Consider the following 26,867-nt stretch of genomic DNA (forward strand, 5'->3'; position numbering starts at 1 on the left):
TGTACCGAAATGGCCAAATATTTTACAACTTTTGAACACCAATGCCTCTTAAACTTCTTAGATTCACAGGTGACGATTTCAGTAGTGGACACTTTGATGTTTATGAATGTTTAAACTCTCAAAAGCTGGATGTGAAGTTATTGATGAGACCGGTTGTATACTTACAACGCTTGACAGATGCTAAATGTCTCTTCAACACAAGTCCTACAAATACTGATGTAATTGAAACAAACCTTGAAACTCAAACCGATTATGACAGCAGCAATCCAAGCTGTGAGATTTGAAACAAGATTACTTTTCACATGGCAAACTGTACGTTGCATGCTCAAGAGTAAGTTCAGCGCACAGCTTGGTCATATTACAACCGGAGGGCCGAACTCACAATGTGGTATACAAAGAGATCCATAACAAATAATTATTGGTATATTTTCCCTCAGTTTAAAAAGGTTCAATTTTCTTCTTAATAAAAATTTTAAGGCAGTACTTCGCCACTGCGAAGTGCAGATATTTTGCTAGATAGTAATATTTACCAGATATAAGGTGGAGGTGGATGTGACACATTGGGTGGATTAGGGCAGAGGATTAATATTGGGGATCTGATGCCAACACTCCCAAAAATCAGTCGCTCAAAGACTATTTCAGAAGGAACTAATTTTGAATCTTATTCCTGTGTATGCTTTATTGTAATGTTTAGTACAATATTCATTTTCTAAAGGACATTATTTTTGTTTAATTCTAAGTGATTATTGCTTAATTATTTAATTTTATTCCTAAAGGACTTTGAAGCCCTGACCCCCAATCTTTTGGCTCGAACCATTGAAACAGTTGAAGGAGGTGGTATTGTGGTCATTCTTCTCCGAACTGTGAATTCTCTGAAACAGTTATACACTATGACAATGGTAAGCGTGGTTTTTTATAGCCAAGTTGTTAAACTTGGTTATAATTTGGTTATGACTTGATGATTAACTTAACTTTTTAATTGCAATTCTAATTTAATTAGAATCTTGTAACTTAATCTTGTTACTGTCTTGTTTAGAGTTGTTATTGAGGTGGTCATCTGAAAGGTTTAAGTGTCTCTTGTATTTTATTCCAGTTACTCTGGTTATTGGGAGACTTTCACAACATCAACTGATCCATATAATTAGGTGTCCTCTTTTTTTCCATTTTTATATACTTTACTCGCCCACCCCCTCCCAAAACCGAGGTGCGCTACATGCCAGCCACTTCACGTCTCTGCCGCTGTCGTTGTGAAGGGGGGGGGTTGGGGGTGAGTTTGGGCTGAATGAACACTATGGAGATGCGGTTGGATCAGCTGCTGGCTTGCTGCTGCCAAGCTGCGTGTTGTGCATGTCACGCTGTGCGTTGATAACTTAAAAGCCTGTACAGCAGCTGTCCTTTTGTCTCATCACTGCCTTGTCTCGTGAGACGTTAAAGTGTCTCCAAGAAAATCATGTATCGTCTCCTTCCAAGATTTTTTTTATAATAGAGAGATTTGTGAGTGTAAAGATTACACAGGTCTGCAAAATTAAACTTGTCCATTGTTTTGGTTGTAAATAGTTATTTTTATGTAGTATTCTAACCTCCTCCTCCTGACCACAATAAAAAATTGAAAATTTTCATCACATTATGTTTACCATACCAAAATGAAAATAGAGTTAATAAAAATGTAGGAAATTACTGCTTTCCTCTAGGAGGCAGTATCTCCCTGGCAGGAATAAGTTATTTTTAATTGCTGCGTTTTAAGTAACCTGCAACTGAATAGATCTATTATAACAAGGCAATATCCCTCCCTTAGTGATAAGGCGGTAAGAAATTACATAGGAGAAATAACTTCGCTTTCTTTAATGACGGTTTACGTGGCATAACAGACGAGGAAGCCACGACAAGACTTTTCACCGAAATGGAATCTCGATGTATACAATGTGCCATTTTCGTCGCTGCGCTGGAAGGATTTTCCAAATCGGATGACGTTATCTCCCATCTGTTTGTCGGCTTCAAAGGTGTGCTGGGCAATGTGCCAAGGCTTTATACTCTTTCTCCATGTGCAGGCCCCCACTTAGGTAAATCATGCCATTCCAAACAAGGAAAAGAAGATCCAACGTCATGCTGACTCTAACACACAGAAATAGTACAATGCCCAGTTTGCAGTTATCCATTTCTTGTCTTCTAATGCTTGCCTAGCAGTTCTAAATGATGAGCCACCTGTGTGCTAAATCTGGACTTTAGCTGTACATGTGAGAAGAAGCAGATTTTAAAAATATTTTTTGTACAGAGCACAGCGACATATTAAACATATAAACTGATTAAAATTGCTCAATGTTTACAGTATTGTACTAAATCGGTTTAACATGAAAATATTTAATCTTTCTAATGTTGTAATCATATATGCAAAGAAAACAGCAATACATATTCATTGACTTGCATATACACTAACTTTTGTCTTTTCTTTTGTCACTTGTTGCCTTTTTTTGTCACTTCTTGCCATACTGCCATCCCAACATCCCTGGTACATTCTTTCCATATCCATGTCATTATTCAGTGATCCCTTGCTATATCGCGCTTTGACTTTAGCGGCTTCACTCCATTGCGGATTTTAAATGTAAGCATATCTAAATATATATCATGGATTTTTCGCTGGTTTGCGGATTTCTGCAGACAATGGGTCTTTAAATTTATGGTACATGCTTCCTCAGTTTGTTTGCCCAGTTAATTTCATACAAGGGACGCTATTGGTGGATGGCTTAGAAGCTACCCAATCGGAGCACGTATTACATGCTAAATAAAACTCCTCAATGATATACTATATGCTTCCCACACAGTGCTTGATTATTTGCTTTTCTCTGTCTCTCTCACTTTTGTTTGTCTAGAGGATACGGAGGCTACTCTTAAAAAATGCTGAAAGACTACCTTCACATTGCTGCCTTCTTTGCGGCTGCTTTATCGCGGTTCTTTGCATACTTAAAAGCCGAACAGCACGTATTGATTTTTTGATTGTTTGCTTCTCTCTCTCTCTCTCTCTCTTACTCTCTCTCTCTCTCTCTCTCTGACATTCTCTGCTCCTGACATGCATTCCTTTTGAAGAGGGAGATATGTTTTCATTCTTTTAATTGTGAGAATGAACTGTCATCTCTATCTTGTCATGGAGCGCAGTTTAAACTTTTGATTAAAGGGTGTTATTTCATGTCTAGAGGGCTCTAATAATGTTAACCGTGTGGGAGAGTTTCTAAGGCCTTAAAATATATAAAAATAACCATACAAACATATGGTTTCTACTCCGTGGATTTTCACATATCGGGGGGGGGTTTCTGGAACGTAACCCCCGCGATCGAGGAGGGATTACTGTAATTTGGATCTTTATCGTTACCCCAAAAACTTAGTAGTCACTTCTTAGAATGATACCCAAACCTCTTGTTCCAGGTTGTTAATCAAATTCTGTGTCAGAAATCAGTTTTCCAGTAACGGGTCCATTCTTTCAATTTAGCATCAAACCAACCCGGAAACATCCAATACAAATCCATTAAACATGCGCCATCTATTGATAGGACGTTGACAAACTGCTGCATTAAGCAAACCTTACTATGAGGCGGTCTTAGCAGCACTTTATCTGGATCCAGTAAGCTAGACCTGATGATGGTTTTTGGCACTATGCAATTTTATAAAAGTTTTGCTTTAAACATAAATTTTAACATCAGAAAATACTAAATTCCAAGAAATTATCAATTAATTTTTAATTATCCACCGGCTAGGATGTTGGATATCTCTGGGTCCACGGTTCTTGAGGCTGATCCTCCAATTTGCTCTGATCCACCTAGTCTCGCTGAGATTGCACAGGTGATGAACCAACTGAGGATAGGGAAGGCTGCAGGGATCTGTGGTATTAGGGGTGAACTTTTCCAGGCTGGTGGTGAGGCTGTCCTCCTGGCATTGCAATCAATCTTTTCTTTCATTTGGGAGACGGGCATCATGCCAACTGACTGGAAAACGGGACTTGTCATCCCTGTCTGGAAAGAGAATGGTGATCGCTTGGATTGCGGCCACTTCTGGGGGGTAACACTGCTCTCGGTGCTAGGGTTGTCCTCGGTAGGATCTGTGATCACTTGCTCACCTACCAGCAACTGGAGCAGTATTGTTTTACGCCTAAGAAGTCGACCATCATCCTGCACTGCGGGTTCTCATGGAGCGCAAACACGAATATGCAGTTTCTTTGTAGCCTTTCTCAATTTTCGTACAGCGCTCAACTCAGTTGTTCAAGCTGCTCTGTGGGACATCCTGAGACTCTTTGGGCTCCCCTCAAGGTTGCTGGATATCGTGCCCAGCTTGTACACTGGTGCTGTGAGTGCTGTGTAGAGTGGAGGCAAAACCGCAATGCTTTTTCCAGTTGATTCTTGGGTTTGTCAGGGGTTTGTTTTGCTGTTACTCTATTCAGTACTTACATGGACTGGGTGTTGGGCAAGGTTGTGGGGTCCAGCGGCTATGGGACATCTGTCTGCTTTTGACTTTGCTGACGATGCTGTGGTCTTCACTGAGTCAATGGAGGCTCTGATCGGGGCGCTCGAGAGACTGAGTGAGGATTCTGAGTGTCTGGGCTTGCGAGTGTCCTTATAAAAACCAAAGATCCAGGCCTTTAATGACCTCTTAGGCACGGCCATCAGCAGTGTGTCTATCTGCAGAGAGTGTTGACCTCGTCAAGAAGTTTGCTTACCTTGGCAATGACATTCATGTATCTGTTTACTCTTCATTTGAAATCAGTAGATGGATTGGGAGAGCATGAGAGGTCATGAGGTTGCTGGAAAGAGGTGTGTGTTGCTCCCTATACCTCTGCAAAAGGATGGAGGTCCAAGTCTTTATCTTTAGAGTCCTGGTGCTTCCTGTTTTGCTCTATGGTTGCGAGACATGGATGCTATCCAGTGACCTAAGAAAAAGACTGGACTCCATTGGTACTGTGTCTCTCCAGAGAATACTTGTGTACCATTGGTTTGACTTTGTTGTCGAATGAACGATTGCTCATGGAGTCCCGAATGAGGCACATTACCTGCATTGTGAGGGAGCATCATTTACGGGACTACGGCCATGTGGCACGATTCCCAGAGGGTGATCCGACTTGTAGGATCCTCATTGTTGAACACCCAAGTGGCTGGACCAGTCCAAGAGGATGCCCACGTAACACCTGGCTGTGGCAGATAGAGGGTGGGACTGGATGGACTGCATGTCTGCCTAGTGGGGGGGTTGGTGGTGGTTTGCTAACCAGGATTCTGAGTTGTTTTGTCATGTTCTGGGTGCGGCAAATCACTGTACCAGAGCATGCTCCCTGACCTGAACTATAATCGACAGCTAAAAATGTATTTTGTGACAGTTACTTAATGGAGAAAAATTTAATTTCTTATTTTTGACTTCAAAGCCCAAAAATATATAAAAACCACACGAAATATTCAGTGCAGTTTTTTTTTTCTGTGTGTACTTGTGTATCATCAATTATGCAAGTCTCTGTAATTTAATAAAAATGTCCTTATATCATAAATCCTTCAAAATGTAGTGCTGGGTTCACCCATAATTCCTACATTGTAAGTATTTTCTTTAATTATCCTTATTTATTTATTTGTAGAAAATCTGCCACCTGAGGAACTATAGAGATAAATGCAGATTAAATCACTCTAGTTCAGAGGTAGATAATGTCAGTCCTGGAGGGCCGCAGTGGCTACAGGTTTTCATTCCAACCCAATTTCTTAATTAGAAACCAATCCTTGCCAATCACAGTAATTATTGATGGTTTGTTAGTCTGCAATGTAAGATTCTTATATTGTACATTTTTTCCTTTTCAAGAACATCCTTCAAACGATTTTAAGCCTAAAACAGATAATTTTCAGTCTGTCACATTTTCGATTACATGTTTTATTAAATCACACAGATGTAAATGGAAACAAGCTAGATTGAGAACTGCTGGCTGCTTTGTCATTTACGCTGTACTGCTAATAAGGAGCTGTTGAACACACTGAATGCAGCTGTTTAAGATTGAAATAAGCAATTAAGGGTGAGCAACCTTAAAAAACAAGACCACTAAAATGAAGCATTAAAATTTCACTTGAGCAATAAGTGCTTCATCAGCAATAATTGACTTCTCATTAAGAAACTGGGTTGGAACAAAAACCTACAGCCACTGCAGCTCTCCAGGACCGATATTGCCAACCCCTACTCTAGTTGAAGATACTTTGTTCATCTTAGACATGTGATTCTGTTAGCAAGGTTATTGGTAGTTGACTAGTTTTTCCACAATCATTGGTATATATTAGCATGGCATATGAAATTGTGTTCTGAAGTAAAACATTTTTTAATTAAAAAAAAAAAAACTAACTAAAATCTTTTCTTTTGTTTTTAAAAGGAGGTGATGGGACTAGACTCCAAATGTAAAAACAAAAGCCATCACATGTAGACTTCAGTTCAGGGGTGGGCAATTCACAGCAGCTACAGGCTTTTGGCCCAACCATGCCTTCATTTAAATGTTAGTACTGTAGGCTGAATACCTCGTTTAATCAGATACTCGTAAGGAAATTATTGTACTGTGATTTTGACTACTCCTTTGAATTTTTGTAGGCTCCTACCACTGCTATGACTTCGCACCCACATAAAATATTGATTATTTTAACACATTTTGTTTAATTTCTTTTGCAGGCTTTTTTTCAGTAACCTTTTCATTTTAAGGAATGCATTACTATGAGTAAATTACATGCCAATTAGGAATACAGTAATCCCTCCTCGATCGCGGGGGTTGCGTTCCAGAACCCCCCGTGATAGGTGAAAATCCGCGAAGTAGAAACCATATGTTTGTATGGTTATTTTTATATATTTTAAGCCCTTATAAACTCTCCCACACTGTTAACATTATTAGATCCCTCTAGACAAGAAATAACACCCATTAGTCAAAAGTTTAAACTGTGCTCCATGACAAGACAGAGATGACAGTTCTTTCTCACAGTTAAAAGAATACAAACATATCTTCTCTTCAAAGGAGCGCCGTCAGGAGCAGAGAATGTCAGTGAGAGAGAGCTCAACAGAAAAGCAAACGATCCAAAAATCAATATGTGCTGTTGGGCTTTTAAGTATGCGCACCGCAATAAAGCAGCGCAAAGAAGGGAGCAATGTGAAGGTAGTCTTTCAGCATTTTTTAGAGTAGCCTCCGTATCTTCTAGGCAAATGGCCTCTGTGCAATTCAGAAACACAAGTAAGACATTGTGTCAGTGAATCAAGAGAGTCAGGGTCATCAGGTGCTATTGATAAGTACAGTTGTGTTTCATCAGCATAGCTGTGGTAGCTCGTGTTATGCCCTGAAATTAGCTGACCTAATGGAAGCATGTAAATCGAAAAGAGCAAAACAAACAAAGAATTTTCTCCTGCTTGTTGTCTCCTGACTCCCTTCTCAAACCTTTCTCCCGCTGCATTTTTCTCTGAACTTCTCCTGTCCCTCATCTCCTAAGAGATGTGTCCACACCTTCCAGAACAGACGCCTTTCACCCAGTCTCATCACTTACAGTATTCATTCCCCCCTTTCCCCATCACAAGCCGCCTGCATGTCACAATATATTAACAAAACATAACAGAATTTAGAAAGAAACTTACAAAACGGAAGAACATTAATGCAGAATAAATTACAGTAGTGGCTTCCATTTTCAACACGTTTTTCCATGTTGTCGACATTATGCTTTACATTGTTGACTGTTGTTCTTCCTACTCCGTAAACTGAAGCAATACTTTAAGCACTTTTGCCATTTCCTATATGTTTAATAATTTAAATATTTTTTGACAATTGGTCATAACAGTGTATAGCAGATTAATTATAACAAAAGAGAAAAAGTATGAAATGCTATTAAAATGGAAGGTATTTAACTGACACAGTGATTTCAAAATGCAGCATGACACTTGGTGCTGGGGACGAACACTATGCCCTAGCACAGGAGTGGGCAAAGTAATTCCTAAAGGGCTGCAGTGGCTGCGGGTTTTTGTTCTAACCCAGTTGCTTAATTAGAAAACAATCCTTGCCAATAATTACATTTCATGGCTTGTTAGTGCTTTAACTATGTAATGTCACGTCATTCTGATATCCTAGATTTTTTTTCCATTCTAAGGATATCATCGAAATACTTTGAAGTGTAATACGGATGGGTAATTCTCAGTCCTTCTCTTTTTTTCTCTTCTCTTTCCTTCCAAGTATTTAATTAAACCAAATCGTGCACGATAAATACACACAGGTGTAAAGGGTAACAAGCAAAATGGATAACTGCTGGTTTCTTTTGTCATTTGCATTTTATTGCTAATAAGGAGCAATTGAAAACTGAGAATGCAGCTGTTTAAGACTTACATAAGCAATAAGGGTTCAAAATCTTAATGAGGGAGATAACTAAAATGAAGCAGAAATATTTCTAGAGCAATAAGTGCTTCTTATTAAGCAATTGGGTTGGAACAAAAACCTGCAGCCACTGCGGGTTGGAATGACTTTGCCCACCCCTGCCCTAGCACAAGGCAGAGGTGTTCCAATGTGCACAACTCGCAGCGTACCACATGACCGTAGTAGTACAGTGATTTTTGGCCCTGAGGGATAATCGAGATTTTACTGTAATACAACAGTTGAACAGCTGAGAAGGTTTGGATCATCCTAACTTCATTTTGTTTTATTCCATAAAAATACAATTATCTTTGGTTGAATCAGCAGAGTAATTGGCACAAGGACCAGAATATCTAATTAAATGACATCTTCCATATCTCAAAAGTTTATTTTGAGTTAAGGTAGGTTTGGACAAAAGTCTTGCGTGACAGAGACTCTGTTTTAGAGCAAAGTTTTAGTTTTTATTTACTGCATGGATTATCCTGGTTAGTGAGGGCCTAACAGTTTTCTCATATTTTGCTGCAGGATGTTCACACTCGCTTCAGGACTGAGGCTCATCAAGATGTGGTTGGACGGTTCAATGAAAGGTATGAATTTATTGCCGCATATTATATCTGCCTTGGTCTTCATTTCCTTAAAATTTCTAGTGTCTGTTTTGTCAAAGAGTGTTGAAGTGTTTCTGGGTTTTATATTGTTTTTTTATGACTTTGTTCATACAGTATATTTAAATCTACCAGAGTAATACAGCAAGTTTATTAACTACTGTGGTAACTTGCCATTTGTAAATAAAGCATGCAGTTTATATCAGTATTTTTTTTTTTTCTTCACTTCGCTCGCCAACCCCCCCGACCTGCGCTAGGCGCCAGCCATTTCGCGTCTCTCTTTCTTGTGTATGTGGATTTCACTTTCACCAAACAACAAATCTTTAAACTCTCATGGATACGCCTCTTCATTGGAATGAAACACTACTTTTCCCCGATGGCAGCACAAATTAGGTGATCTGCAAGTCTCCATCTTTAAAGTTTAAATCCAAACAATATATTCTATCTCTTTTTGCTGTTCCAGTGCTGCTGGAATAATAACAGCGCAGGTATTGAACTACGTAACGCATGTTTCATTTTACACTTTACACTACTGTTGTTAAGATTGTGTTACTAAGTTTAGCAATATACATTTAGGTAATCAATAAAAATTTGACAATTTCTGCATTATTGAGATAGATCATTTCTTCCAGGAGAAGGAATAATGTGATCGGCTCAACATTTGCCTCTGAGAAATGTATTTGATGGACTCTTCTACCGGTGGCTGCTGAAAGCGTGTGTGTGGCGGCTGATACATGCGCAGGCTGACAGAGTGCATTGGACATGAGCAAATGACAGAATCCTTAACAGTAACCCGATTTAAGCGTTTACATGGCCACATAAGTGGATTTTTCTCTGAGAAATCAACCACTGTTAACCAGGATTCTCAGACGGCCAAAAGTCCGATTTCTGTAAATGGAATGAGGTTTTACATGGCCTTTTACAAATTAGGTCTCTTTGAATAACCCGGTTATTGAAGCGTATGTAAACTTGCTGTTTCCTTCAGAAATCAGGGCATTGGGGATACACCTTTTTGGGGTGTTAAAGAGGAATTTCCTCTGTAAAATGTCACTGTCTTGGTCACATGACCATTTCAATTATTTTTCAATTACGTTTTTTGTGGTTAACTCAGAAATATTTTTAAATGAGTTACTTAATGGTTATTGTGATTATACCAGATTTTACTTAGTGTGGCTGTGGGTAATTTACAAAAAAATTAAGAAAATATAACGTTTAACAATAAAATAAATTAACGAGTAATAAATAAGAATAAACTTAAAATTGTCATCACAGCTGAATATCTGAGCTAAATGCAACTGCATATTTAAAAGACTTTTATCTACTGCGGGTGAGCTGTGTCTTCTTTCTTGTTACGAATATATAGAATACCATTTGTGCCAAACAACTAAAATAAATTAAAAGGTAATTATGAAATAATCACATGGGAAAGTACAGTGACATATATAAATGAGTCATTAAATTATTGAAAAAATGCATAACTAAATGGGTCACTTAATTATTATGATTTATTAATAAATGATACCAACAGAATAACAGAACGTTAAGGAGCAGAACATTATAAGTCTAGGAAACTTTTACTTAATATGCCTTTTTTCACCATTTAATGACTCGTTTATTTTTTACTGTATATATCACCGTGCTTTTTCATGTGATTATTTCAAAATTGCCACATTATTTGTTGTGAAACGAGTGGAAATCCAATGAAACACACATCATGTACAATGCGTACGTGGGGTGTCGCTGGAGCAATGTCAAGATGAAACAATGATATAAAGTTGTAGCGTTTTTTATATAAAAACAAACATGCAGCACGCTGTAATTCTGAAGTTGCTTGTTATACAGTCATAGTTTCTGAACAGCTTCTGTTAAACTACATACCACAACAAAGTTTTGGTTGTGTGTCTATCTGAACATGAAACTATGATGTAATTTAAATGCCTGAAGCAAGACAATATGGAGTAAAAAAAATGTTAATAGACCTTAGCTTAACCAGTATATTAATGCAGAGGAATTGTAAGAAAATCTCATTATTATGCTGGCGGCTATGTAATTGTACAGTGCACAAGACAATATATAGGTACAGGTGGAGTATCCCTAATCCGAAATGTTTGAGCCTTGAAGTATTTTTTTCTTTTTCATATAGTTTCAGATTTTGGTATGTTTGCATATGTATATCAAGATTTTTTTTTGGGTAGTAGCAAAATGCATACAAACCAGCTTAATGATGAGCCTTGCCTGTAATAATTCATATCACTGACCAGTTATTGTAATGAACGTTGATGTGAAAAACATTTTAAACCTCAGATGTGATGAATATGATGTACAGACTATCTTGTAGTTTCCTGTCAAGCGGGGAATGCATTGGAGAATTTTTTTTTTTTTTATTAATTTTTGTCGGTTACCTGTTGTCACTTCTTAGGGAATTGACTGACAGGAATATCTCAGCTGAGCTTCACACCGTCATGCCTACTGTACTGACCGACCGAGGTGCTACATTCAGTTTTTGTAAGGTGTGGGTGCATAATACATACATAATGCAAAACTTAACCTAAATTTGCAGCCGTGTCCATTTCTTCTTGTATGTAATCAGAGCTTTTTACTGCACTCATATTGCAATGAAGGCACCTAATGAGAATGATGATGCTGCTTTTGTTGTTCGTGAACAGTAACAATTTTAATCGGCAGAATGCAGAGGAGAGGTGCTACAATCAACGTTCTCTTAATTTTAGTGGAGCTGTGCATCGGCTGCACTTTGCAGGAGTATCTGGTTTTCCTAATGTAATCAAACCAATTTACTTCGCTCATATTGTATTAAGGGTGACCGCTTTTGTTAATCTTAAGCACTGACATTCCATTAACTCGCAAGTTATCGACAACATTAACATGAATTTTGAGGCGTGTTTGTGTACGAACATTTTTAGATGATTGTGCTTTGTAAAGGTGATTTGCATAGAACAGCATGTATGCCATTTTTTTTTTTTCCCCCCATACTCCTATTTTCTTTCTTGAATCCATGCAAAGCATTTTAAATGAAATCTCTGGTGAGTAATTTACTGTGTGTGGTGTCCTATTTTTTTAAAAAGGTGCCACGCAGCACTTTTGAACTGTTGTGCGGATGTTATTGGGTCGCTCAGCCCTTCTCCCTGTGAAGCATATTGATACTGTCCTCCAGTATTTGTCCAAGTATCATGGCGCTTCCACCGGTCATGTGCCGTAGCTTTGTGGCACTTGATACTTCACATATGCACAGCAGTAACCAAAAAAACATTTACAGGCAATATAGGTGGCATTATGTCAGTGCTCAAAAAAATCCAGATTTTGGAGCATTTTGGAATTTCAGATTCAGGATAATCAACATGTAATAGATATTTTTAAATGACGTATGGTATTAAATTGTTTTTAATGTGCACCGCCAAAGCACCCAAAGTAGGCAATGAGAGTTCTCTTTATAACTTGCTATACAAAAGCTCTAACAAATTAATTAAATTAAAAATGGCCTTCTCCTTGTGCAGTTTTAACAGCATTAGTTTACCAAAGGATTAAGCGCAGAGTGAGAAGTGGTTATGGATCTTCACCAGTTTTGTAATTTTATAGCAGAAGTGGCAGCGGTAAAATTTGACACCACATCTTGAACTGCACTGCTGCCTCTCAGATTTAGAAGACGTTAATTAGTAGTGCAGTGCTGAATATCCTGCTAATATCCTCCTTGATGTGCATCTTCAATATGCTTTAACTATTGTCTTCAGGTTAGTGTAAGTGTTACCTTAATATACCCCAGTATCGAGGGAGTAAGAAAATGTATGTAAATTAATATAAAAATAATTCATATATATTAACGAACACTAATTGATAAGTTCTAAATTTCTGTGGTTGAATTTTTTCACATTTGTGGTATCCATTAATTTGCCTCTAAAATGTGTGTTATTAAGTGAAGCTGTATTTTTTAAGTAAAAAAACGACTCCCTCCTTTAGTGTCTTATATTTTGTATGCAATGAGGCATCAAGAGTCTTGACGCAAATAACTTAAAACGTACTAAATGCATCCACTTTAAAATGACAGAAGTTCCAACTTCAGAAAACATGCCCTCCATGTTTTGTAAGGATAACGAAACAAATTTACAAGTAAAGAATTCTTGTCAGTGTCATGTCTGAAGGAAAGCTACAGTGACTGTGTAAAATATGCTACAGAGCAATTAGAAACTCTGTGGGACAGAATATGTTAAATGTTCTTTTAGTTGAAATGTTTCTGTAGCCATTTATCATGTTACGTTCCTGGCATGAGAAACGTTCATAAAGTTTCAGTAATTCCAATGGCTTGTGACATGTACAGTAGATAGGATCTGTGAGGCATCTGCACTAAACGCTGTTCTGCTGAAGCTAACAAGGTCAATAAACTTACTCTTGTGAAAGCTGCCTAGCCTTTCCTTCCAGCTTTAATAGCCTGTGAAAAATAAGTTTATGATTGACATTGGTTGAAGAATTGCCCTCATTAATAACTCAAACTTTGGCCATGCATAACAAACAGATAATTTCTGTTTTCTGGCAGCAGTATCAGCAAGTCCCCCTCTCTGCAACAAAGGCATTACTAGGATTACATTTTAGACTTTTTCCCCACCAATCACTACATTTCCAGAGCCTTTCTGTATCTAGATGGTGTAATCTTCCCCTCGCTGACCTCTCAGTTCTTTCTTTCTCTCATTATTCTTATTTTGAATTGGTTGTACTGTAGCTCCCTATTTATACTGTGGAAGTAAGCTAAAAAGTGGCAACTGTTTTTGTTTCTTTCATTAGTGAGACATACAGCTGTGATAAAATGAGAGTGTATTTTTAAGCATTTATACACTCAGTTTCACATGTACAAAAATGCAGCCTGTGTTTTCATGGCTAAATTATAGAATTCATGAAATTAACTGCCAGTAACCACATTCAAGAGGGGGGCTGTAAGGCTTTTAGATTTGAAAGGACTTTATTGTCACATGTGCAGAGTACAGTGATCCTCTCGCTATATCGCGCTTCGACTTAAGCGGCTTCACTCCATCGCGGATTTTAAATGTAAACATATCTAAATATATATCAGGGATTTTTCGCTGGTTTGCGGATTTCTGTGGACAATGGGTCTTTTAATTTATGGTACATGATTCCTCAGTTGGTTTCCCCAGGTGATTTCATACAAGGGACGCTATTGGCGGATGGTTGAGAAGCTACCCAATCAGAGCACTTATTAAATAAAACTCCTCAATGATATACTATATGCTTCCCACACGGTGCTTTGCATACTTGAAAGCCCAAACAGCACGTTTTGATTTTTGATTGTTTGCTTTTCTCTGTCTCTCTCACTCTCTCTGACATTCTCTGCTCCTGACGGAGGGAGTGTGAGCAGAGGGGCTGTTTGCACACTGGCCTAGAGGATACAGACGCTCCTCTAAAAAATGCTGAAAGACTACCTTCACATTGCCCCCTTTTTTGCAGCTGCTTGGCGGTGCTTCGCATACTTAAAAGACCGAACAGCCCTATTGATTTTTGATTGTTTGCTTTTCTCTCTCTCTCTGACATTCTCTGCTCCTGACGCGTACTCCTTTGAAGAGGAAGATATGTTTTCATTCCTTTAATTGTGAGACAGAACCGTCATCTCTGTCTTGTCATGGAGCACAGTTTAAACTTTTGACTAAAGGATGTTTTCATGTCTAGAGGGCTCTAATAATGTTAAAAAAAAAGTATTTAGAAGGTTGTAAAAAGGTTTTCTATGCTCTAACTGCAAAAATATTTGATTTATAAATAAAAAGTCCTACTTTGCGGAAATTCATTTATTGCAGTAGAGTCTGGAACTGATACGCGATAAACGAGGGACGATTGTACAGTGAAATTCTGGTATTCAAGTTCTAATAAGCCTATAATGAGTCAGTCGTTACTCTTCACCGCCATACACTACCTTACCTCAAAACGCTTGTTTATATGGAGAGAAAGAGTAAAGTGAGCAGGGAAGCTGGACTTTCTTTAAAAATGATGGTGTTCCAAAATAGTAAATTATGATTTTTGCGAAGACAGTCTTAATATACACCTCCTCCATATATGTGTAATCTTAAATGAATATTCCTGGCATCAAAGTGGATTTATTTATTTTTTCAGGCTTTTGTTTCATGGTTCCCCTGGTTTGTTTTCCTTTGGCTTCAAGTGGCTGCCTTATGCTATATAAATCCAGTTACAATAAATGCAAGTTGTACTGAGCTTATTTTTGAATATGTCACTGTTTTGAATGAGCTAAGCACTTTTTCCATTTTCCCACATTTTTGCTTTGAATAGGTTTATTCTTTCTTTGGCATCCTGCAAGAACTGTATTGTAATTGATGATGAGCTCAACATCCTCCCCATTTCCAGTCATATTGCCAATATCAAGCCAGTTCCACCAAAATCCCAGGTAATTAAAGAGGCATCTTAGAATGTCTTAATAATAATTCTTCACATTTATATAGCGTTTTTCTCATTACTCAAAGTGCGTTACATAGAGAACGGGGAGGCACATCAGCCACAATCAATGTGTAGCATCCACCTTGATGATATAACGGCAGCCATTTTGCACCAGTACTCTCACCACACCTTAACTATTAAGTTGTTAAAGGGTGACTGTGAGAGACAATTAGAGATGGGGTGCTTAGGGGGGCCAGAATGACTAGGCTGTGGAGGGTAGTTTGGCCTGGACATTGAGATGCACCATGCTCTTTATGAAGGGTGCCCAGGGGTCTTTAATGACCACAGAGAGTCAAGACCTCAGTTTTATGTTTCATCCAAAGCACAGGACAATTTTTACAGTGTCCTCACCACTGCACTAGATCATTGAGATCCACACACAGACCACTGAGTAAACACCCCCTCTTCAAAGCCTCCTCTAGCAGCCACCCAGTCCTTTTGTTGATTGTCTCCCATCTATATATTGGCCAGGCCCAAATATGCTTAGCTTCAGGTGGATTACCTGTTCTGAAATGTATGTGGTATGGCTGCTGGCAACATGAATAAATAAAAAAATACCTCTGTTGCAGTTAAGAAAACTTTAACTAAAGTGTAATTTTGCTGGTGCATAGAAGTATATTTTAATGAGTAGAATGACATTTTTAATAAGAAAAGGTTAATAAGTTTATTTTTAATAAGTTGTTTAATTGAAATATATGCACTTAAAATATATATTACAAAATGTACCTTAATGCCAGTCATTTAAAATAAGGTAAAATAGAAAGGTAACCTTTTCAGAATATTTTGGATGGTTCGAATGCTGCTGCTGGAGTATGTGAATTTCCCCTTAGGATTAATAAAGTGTCTGTCTATCTATCTATCTAATCCCAAAAACTATTGTGCAAGACACATTTCCTAGTTTATTCTTGAATGCACTTCCTTTTAATTTCCATTAGGTAGCTTTCATAATTTAACTTACAATTTGAGTTGTTCACTTTATAATACACCCACCCATCCATCCATGCATCTTCCTAAACCATTTATTCAGGCCAGATTTGCTCTGCATTTTGAACCTATCCCAGAACCCATTGGGCAGTCACTGGGCAGGACGCCATCCATCACAGGGCATCACTTTATCACAACTCTTTGACTTTGATGATTTAGTGGTGAGTACTGCTGTCTTATAAACAGGAATGCACTATAACTAATCCGTGGATGCACACATCTGACCAAAAATAGAAACTGTGCGTGTTGTTTCCCCTCAAAGTTGCCAAATACGCACCACCACACATGCATTTATTTGATATGGTAGATAGAAAAACAAGGTACCTTTACTTTAACTGCTCACAATAATTCATTGAACGCAATGTCAAAAAAACAACAGACTTAAAAGTAATTATTTTGGCATTCCGCCACCTATGGAAAAAATGGCATACTGTGAACGAGGCTGAGTGCAAGAAGCAAGTTTTCTCAGAAAAATGGCTCCAGCAGGTACAGTACCTTGACTTGAAAGTAATGATGAGCACTCCAAGATGTGGTACAAGCTTTACCGTATACCACTGCATTTAGCAAATAAAAACAGTTCTTTTTATACAAAGAAAAGAGTTTATGTCACATAGTGTTTGACAAGCTCAAAAAGAATAAAGAGAGTACAAACATCATACATAGCAGAGATGGGGGACTCGAGTCACATGACTTGACTCGAGTCAGACTCGAGTCACAATTTTCAGGACTTGAGATTTGCTTGATTGAAGTAAGAAGATGACTTGACTTGAATTTTGACTTGAGAGTAAGTGACTTGAGACTTGACTTAAAGTGGAAGACTCGACATCGACAATGACTTGAACTTTTACATATAATTCGTTTAATAAAATAAAATAATTTAATAAAATAATTATGACTCAGCAGCACCATAATTGGCGCCTGCGCCCTTAACGCTGCACAACTCTTAATGTTACCAAGAAGAAGAAGAAGAAGAATGCTGCACAACTCAAACCGCGCCAAACATGGCAGACAATAATCGAGCTCCTCATACAGTCGCGTTTGGCTATAAGGACTTTGAACTAGACCGTCCTAACAAAAAAAGATTTGCCAGATGCAGAGAATGCAACGCAAGAGTATCAGACACGACAACCACAACATCAAATTTCATCCAGCACTTCAAAAACCACAAGGAAAGGTAAGAAAGTCGAATTCTTTATAGTCAATTTAATAAAACGATTACTAATTAATTAAATTTATCTTTTCTGTTTGTCATAATTTGGCCTTGGTTGCATGTTTTTTTATCAGAAATGTGATGATCATCTCATAAATAAAACGCTATAACGTTACCAGTGGCGTAGCCACATTTTAATGTTAAGTGCAACTTGAAATGAAAGGGCTTCTCGATATTACATGTAAACTATAATGTCGTCTATATTAAATGTGCGCATTTTCAAGCATTTGTATGGACTGACTGCGTGTGGTTAGTTGAATGTCAGCTCGTGTAACGTTATACTGCATGAAAATCTGAGATGAAAGCGTCGGTGCAATCACTTCTCCTTCAATAACTCGTTCAAAACCTTTTGGTCATACAGACAAGAATAATTTCATCGTTCGAATCGGTTACGTTAAGTGTCTAATTTTTTTGTGTACACTCACAATAACAAAATGTTGTGTGCTGTATAACAATGAAACCAGTTCAAATAGAAAACAAATATATCAGATTATATATTATGTATGAAACGTGTATATTGCGCGTCCACCGCAGAGATGACGATTAAGCTTCATAACTTATGGATGGATAACAGTGGATATGTATGGCACCCCGAAGTTTGAATTTCCAAAATGCAGTTTAAATGCAGCTTCAGAAGACTCTATAAACGATTCCAGCCGAGGAGGAGGAGTCTTATCTAGCGAAACAATCGGTTATTTTCTAAACAAATGAACAATTTATATACTTTTTAACCTCAAATGCTGGTCTTGTGTTGTCTCTGCGCAGTCTGTGTGATTCGGGTAAATACAGTCTTAGATTGCAGCAAAAGTGCAGACACAGTGTTTTACACAGTTAACAAGCTCAAATGCCCTTTACAAAAAAAAGTAAAAACAGCATTGCAGGATGTTTTTGACATTAAAGATATAAAAGAGAGTGTTGTTTTTTTGACATAAAAAAGTATATAAATTGTCAATTTCTTTGGAAAATAACCAATCATTTCAGGCTTTCTGAAGCTGCATTTAAACTGCATTTTGGAAGTTCAAACTTCGGGGCGCCATACATATCCATTATGTATAGACAGAAATCATAAATAAAATGTTTTCCTCAAAACAAAAAAAAAAAAAAAAACAATTTCTTTATGACTGAGGAAAGAAAGAAATGAACATATTGGATGACAAGGGGGTGAGTACATTATCTGTACATTGTTGTTGTCAAAGTAAACTAATCCTTTCAGATTGACTTGCATTATAAATTTTAGACTGGATTTCTTAGTTTTAAACATTTTGTGTAAGCAACACAATTTTATTTTCAGATATTAATGTAGCACAGATACGCATATAATTTAAATATAGCAATGCAAATAAGATACATAATATATGTATAGAAGTTCATCTTTTCTGTAAAAATTTTTCTGTGCAAAAATAAACGTATTGAAAATTTAACCTCTGTTTGTTTTAGTACTGCAACTTGACTTGACTTGGCTTGAAACTTATCAGGACTCGACTTGACTTGCTTAGGGTGAACCCTTGACTTGCTTGATTTGTCTTAACTGTGACTTGAGACTTGACCCAAGACTTGATGGTTAACACTAGAGACTTGCTTGGACTTGATCATATGAGACTTGTCCCCATCTCTGATACATAGTAATGATAACAGACATGCTAGACAAGATGAAAAATCGAGTTGCCCACTTGCAAGGTAGCAAAACAAAATAAATGAACAATGCCATGCACTCTGTAATGTTGTATTTTTTTTGGTTCATGTACTGAGTGGTTTAATTTAAGGTGGGAAACAACACTGAATAGGCCACCAGTCCGTCCTGCACACATGACCATTGTCAATCACACTGGGTATTCTTATTTGTTTTTCTTTTCTTGTAACTTTCTCTTTGACATTTTGTAAAGCACTTTGAGTTACATTGTTTGTATTAAAATCTGCTATATAAGTTAATGTTGTTATTGTTGGGTCCACATGCATATTGACTGGGGATAGCATTCAGACCAAGGGTGCTGGTGTCATAAGGCAGCTGAGGCTATGCCCACACTACTATGTTTTTGTTTATAAATGAAAACATTCACGCTAGGCTGGCATTGTTAAAAACCGAAATTCTAGACTTTTGAAAACACTCTCCAGAATCGAATGTTTCTGAAATACCTGCTCCACGTTGCAGTGTCAGTCATTCTCCAACCCGCTATTTCAGAACACAGGGTCACGGGGGGTCTACTGGAGCCGCCAATCCCAGCCAGCACAGGGCGCAAGGCAGGAACAAACCCTGGGCAGGGCGCCAGCCCCACCACAGGGCACACACACATACACACCAAGTATACACTAGGGACTATTTAGGATCGCCAATGTCTTTGAACTGTGGGAGGAAACCCACGCAGACACAGGGAGAACATGCAAACTCCACGCAGGGAGGACCCGGGAAGCAAACCCAGGTCTCCTTGTTGTGAGGCAGCAGCGGTACCACTACGCCACCATGCTGCCCACATAAAGCTTTGAAAACACAGACTCTAATTTTGTTCTGATTTATTTGTGCTTTTTACGCAATTCTTCCCTGATTGGATCCTGCTAATTACATTGTCTCATTCCCTGATGGGTCACCCTTCACGGAAGAATGCCATGTTCCATCATAGGGAATGTAAAAGGGTTGCTTTACATAGTGCTTGTTGTGTTGCTTACTAGTATACATTTAAATTGTGTTTTGTATAGTTTGAATGCTGCATATATGCACAAAATGCAAATATGTCAATACAAATTTGCGGTAAATTTCATAGCAGAACGGTGTTGCCATCCTTTCAAGGATTTTTCTGTCGGGTGTGCGTATGCTCATTGTAGGTAAATATGTGTTATGTGTTTTCGGTTGTTGTAGTGTGGACGGAGGTTATTTTGTAAACAATGCGAAGACGCTAGTGTGGATGAATTTAGTTTTCATTTATCATTTCTTTTTTAATGAAATCATAATAGTGTGGATACAGCCTGGCTTAACAGATGTGCCACCCTCTTTAACACAGAATACTATAAATCATAATAGTGTGGATACAGCCTGGCTTAACAGATGTGCCACCCTCTTTAACACAGAATACTATAATTATTTTTGTTCATTTTGTTCTTTCCTCCTGTCTCTTTGTAGGAGGATACCCTGTCACCTCGTGAGTTAGAACTGAATGAATTAAAGGAATCTTTACAGGACACGCAGCCTGTCGGTGTGTTGGTTGATTGCTGCAAGACACTTGATCAGGTGAGTTGCAATGGTTCAAAATTTTTAGATTGTAGTGTAGTCCACATGGAAATAAAAAAAAAAAAAAAAAGTTGTATTATTTAAAAAAATAGCTATGCAGGACTATAACAGTTGAAATAAGCAAATCTACTTAATAATAATTATAAATGATAAAATCATGTCTGATGTACTGATAAACAGGATGTTTGTTAGTGCTTGATTTGTACCTTCGGCTGGACATTGGTCTGTGACGGGCTACAAAAATAGACCTGTGTTTGCTTAAGTGGCTCTTTGAGACTCCATGCCTCAAAATGTGTGACATCTTTTTGTGGGTGCTTGTTTGTGCCTGTCATGAAAACTAATCTGAACTCGTTTAATATTAATGTGTGTACCTTGTCACTTGTACTGTCCACATCTGCTGATTGTAAGATGTATAAAACAGCACTGCAAATTCTCCATTAAGTCTGCATGTTGCTCATTAATGTAATTTAATAAAAAATGCTCAGAAATGATTGGTAACATTCAACATATAGGTTTACAGTCTTGTTTATTAATGCATTTTAACAGGTAATATCCCATTTTAAAAAGGAGAAGCTGGATAAGCCTGTTTTTACCCATAGCACATTTTAAACTTCCCTGGTCAAGCAAAAATGGTTCTGAAAGTGAATTTGAAATTATATGAAAATTCAACCTACATTACAATTAAAATAATAATAAGTATAAAATAAGTAAAATTATAATCTATACTAATAAAAGGCAAAGCCCTCACTCACTCACTCACTGACTCATCACTAATTCTCCAACTTCCCGTGTAGGTAGAAGGCTGAAATTTGGCAGGCTTATTCCTTACAGCTTACTTACAAAAGTTGGGCAGGTTTCATTTCAAATTCTACGCATAAGGGTCATAACTGGAAGCTATTTTTCCCCATATAATGTAATGGAGTCTTGAGTTGGAGATGGCCGTGGGGGGCGGAGTTTCGTGTGACATCATCACGCCTCCTACGTAAGCACGTAGAGAACAAGGAAGAACTCCAAACAGCGATGAGCACAAAACGCCATTTCACAATTGAGAAGGCAGAAAAACATTATGAAGCAAATGATGCATACAAGCATATTCATAAGTACAGCTACTGCGGAAACAAAGCACGGCGTGAACCGTAAGTTTATATTAAATTAAGTTCATAGACAGGCTGCCACTAGCGTTTGTAATTTAGTGCCTGCCCATATAAGGCCGTCCATCAGCGGCAATCCAATACAAACACTGCCGGTAAATGTTCACGGGTGAAGGACTGCGCTTATGCAGAGGAAGATGAGATGGTCAGGTTGGTGTTTGGCACAAACTCATTGAAACTGCGAGAGAAACTTTTAAGTGCCGGGGTCTTAGCTGACATTACACAAGATGGCACCAGTACAGCTGGGAACCTTAGATGCAAGAACACCAAGCGGCTCACGTGAACTGACGCAATGCGCAGACAAAAAGCAACAATTCCAAAGAGTGCTGAACAAAAACCGAATTGCACAATTGAGAAGGCAGCAAAAAAATATGAAGCGTCTTATACATACAATCATATTCATAAGTGCAGCTACTGCGGAAACAAAGCACACGGTGGAAAAAGTGAATGTCCTGCTAAAGGAAGACAGCGTAAAAAAAAAAAAACGTGCATGCAGTTTGTCACGTCTCAGATAAAGAGGAAGACGAGCTGTTTGTTGATGCAGTAAGGAACTAATCGATGAATGAAACCTCTTATCTTTACAACGATTGACAAACACGGAATGTAACTTGAACACATCCTACAAATACGAGCCTGATTGAAAGAAATAATGATAATCAAATCCTTGATGACAGCAACATTCAATAACACTCACAAAACAATTACTGTATATTGACAATCATGTTACGTTATTTTTAAAATGTTCCCTTTTCTTTTCATAACTTCTACTTCTCCACTGCGTACACGGTGTATATATATATATATATATATATATATATATATATATATATATATATATATATATATATATATATATATATATATATATATATATATATATATATATATATATATATATATATATATATATATATATATATATATATATATATATATACCCTGATCTACAATACATACTTTAGCATAGACAAGCCACACGCTGTGGTGCAATTGTAGAGTCTTCGCCTCTAACGACATTCGAGGTTCGATTCCGAGAGGGGTGTACTGACTATGCGCGCTACCTGATTCATTTTACCTTCGCATCTCCTTGGTTTGGAACGTATGAAAAAATATTAGGTTAACGCAGAATCATGCTACGTTACTTTTTAAATTTTCCCTTTCTTAGCACAAGCACAGCTGAGAAGCGTCGATGCATGTACTCCATAACGCGTTAAAAAATAACGCATTTAATCACACTTTCAATTCCAAGCAAACGGGAACTTTTGTCAATGCATGATTTCCTGGTACATCCATTACACTGATGCACACATCAGAGCTACAAAAATGTTAGAGTCGGAATAAAGCGCGTTCCTACGACTGATCATTTCGACTACCCGAAGGAAGCCTTGATAAAAGCATGGTTTTGTGCACACTGAAAAGCAAGAAAATTAGATGCATTACAGAAAGCGGACTTTGTGGCTCTTACTGGGGATCATTGGACTTCCGTGACCGTTAGTAATTCTAAATACATCTAATTACAAAATGTTCAATGATCACACTGTTTTAGCCTAATGTACAAAATAATTTTGGCTAATGTTACTCAGAGTTTAAAGAGTAAGCTGGTCAAATTACCTTTTATGTTTCTGACTTATTTTTTAAGAAGAAAACTGCACTCTATGTTGAAATTTTGGTTATTATTATTTAAAGACAATACTATTCTGAAAATCTACTTAAAGTACTTAAACTACCACTTTATTTTTAAGTCTGCCCAATTTTAACCAGGGATGATATTTTTGTTTCTGTTTTGAATTCAAATGCAGTTTAAAAGCTTTTTTTCAGAAATTAAAACAGCTTCAGTTTACAATATTCATGTCCATGTCTATTATTTGATTCTGTCGCCTACTAAAACCGTTTTAAATTAAAAAAAAAAAAAAAAAAACATGTGCGATTTGGGGCAAATTTACGTGTGCGATTACATACGATTAATCAAGATTAATTCTTACACAGCCTCTAATTAATTGGATTAATTTTTTTATCGAGTCCCACCTAATATATATATGTAGATATATATATGTAGATATATATATGTAGATTTGTATATATATGTGTATATACAGTATATATGTAGATATGTGTATGTGTGTATATACAGTATGTATATGTGTGTGTGTGTGTATATATATATATATATATATATATATATATATATATGTATATATATATATATATATATATATATATATATATATATATGCCAGCAACACTAATGACAAAACAATTACATTGTCAATCATGTTACGTTATTATTAAAATGTTTCCTTTTCTTTTTACTTCTCCACTGCCAATCGCAGGTATTTTGCTATATATATATATATATATATATATATATTTATAGATAGAGATATATATAGATATGACAACAACACTCATATCAATGACAAAACAATTACATTAACAATCATCTTACGTTATTTTTAAAATGTTTGCTTTTCTTTTTCATAACTTCTTTAACACACTACTTCTCCGCTGCGAAGCGCGGGTATTCTGCTAGTAGCAATATAAATACATACATAAAATGTCTCTTACTTGCTCTCCAGTGTTTTAACAAGCAAGTTAACAAATTGTACTGCACATTACACGTGCATTTAAATTTGTTACAGTATAAAATTGCATGTTCTTTTTTAAATACTAGGGGGCTTTGCCCCCTGCTCGTTTCAAAGTACAAAGTACCTCCCCCCCCAACCTACATTACACGCCAGCCACTTTGTGTCTCTGCCGCTCACGTATGTGGATTTCACTTTCACCAAACGGCAGATCTTTTAATTCTCGCGGATACGCCTCTTCATTGTTTCAGTTCAAGCAACTGGCCACCTGCGTGCTCCTGCCGCACTGAATAAGCTCACGCCTTCTGGTGCACAATGTCAGCGCAGCACCGGAAAATAGAAAAGCCGCCAGTTGCGTGTATTATCACAAACGTTTTTTCTAAAATGTGTGTTGATCACCGCCAGCATGTTGTAGCACACAGCAACTGGCCACCTGCATGTTCTTGCGCTCACTGAATAAGCTCCTGTTCTCACTCTAAGTAAAAAGCAAGAATTAATCAACAGAAATAACCGCGATAAACATTTTCAACTTAACGATTTACAATGCATACCAGTTTATAAATTTTATGTCTGTTTGAGGTTAAAAAAAAAAAGAAAAAAACATACACTTCCTCCCTAGCAAGGAATCGATAGCCGGTCTCTTAGGCAAGGTAGGCTTTGCTGTGCTCTGAGTCAACAAATCTTAGCGTTACACCACAGAAGCTGTTGTATCATTCTTGAACCTTTTGTGAAAGTGTTTTTTTTGATCTTTGGACTTCAGGCTTCACACATTCTCTAATTTATGCCAACATTTTCTAACATTTATTACTAAAATATGAAAAAGTTTCTGTTTTAACAATGTGTTTACACAGATTACTGTAGAAACAGAACACACATGAAATGCGTGTGTTCCAAATAACGATCTATTATTTCCACTCTAAAACTCCACTTCACTCCCAGATAATCAATCAAGGCATGAGCTGTGAGAAGTTTGTGCACGTTCTCAGTCGGTGGGGGGATGGAATAGCCAGCTGCTTGCAGATTGTCTTTATCAGCACATTTACAGGACAAAGGACGCTGGTGGAGAGGTGCAAACGGTTTTAAGGTGGGTCGGATCTCGAGTTTTTTCGTAGACTCTGGTAATTCTAGTGCTAAGTGATGAAAAAGATTGGTAGTGCTCCCACTTTTTGACCCTATCTCCTTTCTGCATTCCCTATATATTTTGTGATTCTGCTACTCATCTGGCCTGTGAAATCCAAACCACTTCCAAATAATTGATCCATTGTTCTTCTTTTTACATGCTAAGTCGTCTTCAGTTATAAAGTTTGTGTCATGCCCCTCCATTTTGCAAGACAGTTGTTTGCACATATGTGAGCACGAGTGGGGGTGAGAGGGATGGCTGCTAGCAGAGCACAATAGTGAAGCCTGGAGCAGGCAGTGAGGGAAAAGGGGGAAAAAGGCTTTCCCTAAGATTGAACCAAAAACGTTATTTAAACTTGATATAAACGACACTGACTTAATCCATATCCCACTCTGTTTATTTCCCGGTATATTTTAAAATCTCGATATATTTCACTGCCCTACCTGCTGAGAAAGAACAAATGTCTTTAAAATATCTTTAGCATATACTTCTGCAGTAAACATACAGATTAGAGCAAGATGTCTACCTATAATTTGTACTCATGTTACCTTGAATTGGTTTAAATAGTTACACAAGCCTTTGCATGTGTATACAGTGATCTCTCGCTATATCGCGCTTTGACTTTCGCGGCTTCACTCCATCGCGGATTTTAAATATAAGCATATCTAAATATATGTCACGGATTTTTCGCTGGTTTGCGGATTTCTGCGGACAATGTGTGTCTTAATTTATGGTACATGCTTCCTCAGTTTGTTTTGCCCAGTTGATTTCATACAAGGGACGCTATTGGCAGATGGCTTAGAAGCTACCCAGTCGGAGCATGTATTATGTATTAACTAAAACTCCTCAATGATATGCGATATGCTTCCCGTGCGGTGCTTGATTGTTTGCTTTTCTCTGTCTCTCTCACTCTCTCTGCCTGACGGAGGGGGTGTGAGCAGAGGGGCTGTTTGCCTAGAAGATACGGGTGCTCCTCTACAAAATGCCGCTTTAGCGCGGTGCTTCGGCATACTTAAAAGCACATATTGATTTTTTGCTTGTTTGCTTTTTTTAGCGAGCGCTGTCTGTCTCTGAAATTCTCCGCTCCTGATGTGCGCACTCCTTTGAAGAGAAGATATATTTGCATTCTTTTAATTGTGAGAAAGAACTGTCATCTCTG

General features: G+C 37.5%; 1 protein-coding gene across 1 annotated transcript in view; it reads left to right on the forward strand.

Annotated features, from left to right (window-relative positions):
- nat10 (N-acetyltransferase 10) overlaps positions 1–26,867 on the forward strand; it is a 95,711-nt gene that overhangs the window by 13,866 nt on the left and 54,978 nt on the right. The window contains exons 5-8 of the mRNA XM_039736345.1: positions 777–899; positions 8,900–8,961; positions 15,277–15,391; positions 20,748–20,855. Of these exons, the coding sequence (XP_039592279.1) occupies positions 777–899; positions 8,900–8,961; positions 15,277–15,391; positions 20,748–20,855 (408 nt within the window). The remainder of the gene's footprint in view (positions 1–776; positions 900–8,899; positions 8,962–15,276; positions 15,392–20,747; positions 20,856–26,867) is intronic.

The sequence above is a fragment of the Polypterus senegalus genome, chromosome 1 (genome assembly GCF_016835505.1).
Source record: "Polypterus senegalus isolate Bchr_013 chromosome 1, ASM1683550v1, whole genome shotgun sequence".
NCBI lineage: Eukaryota > Metazoa > Chordata > Cladistia > Polypteriformes > Polypteridae > Polypterus > Polypterus senegalus.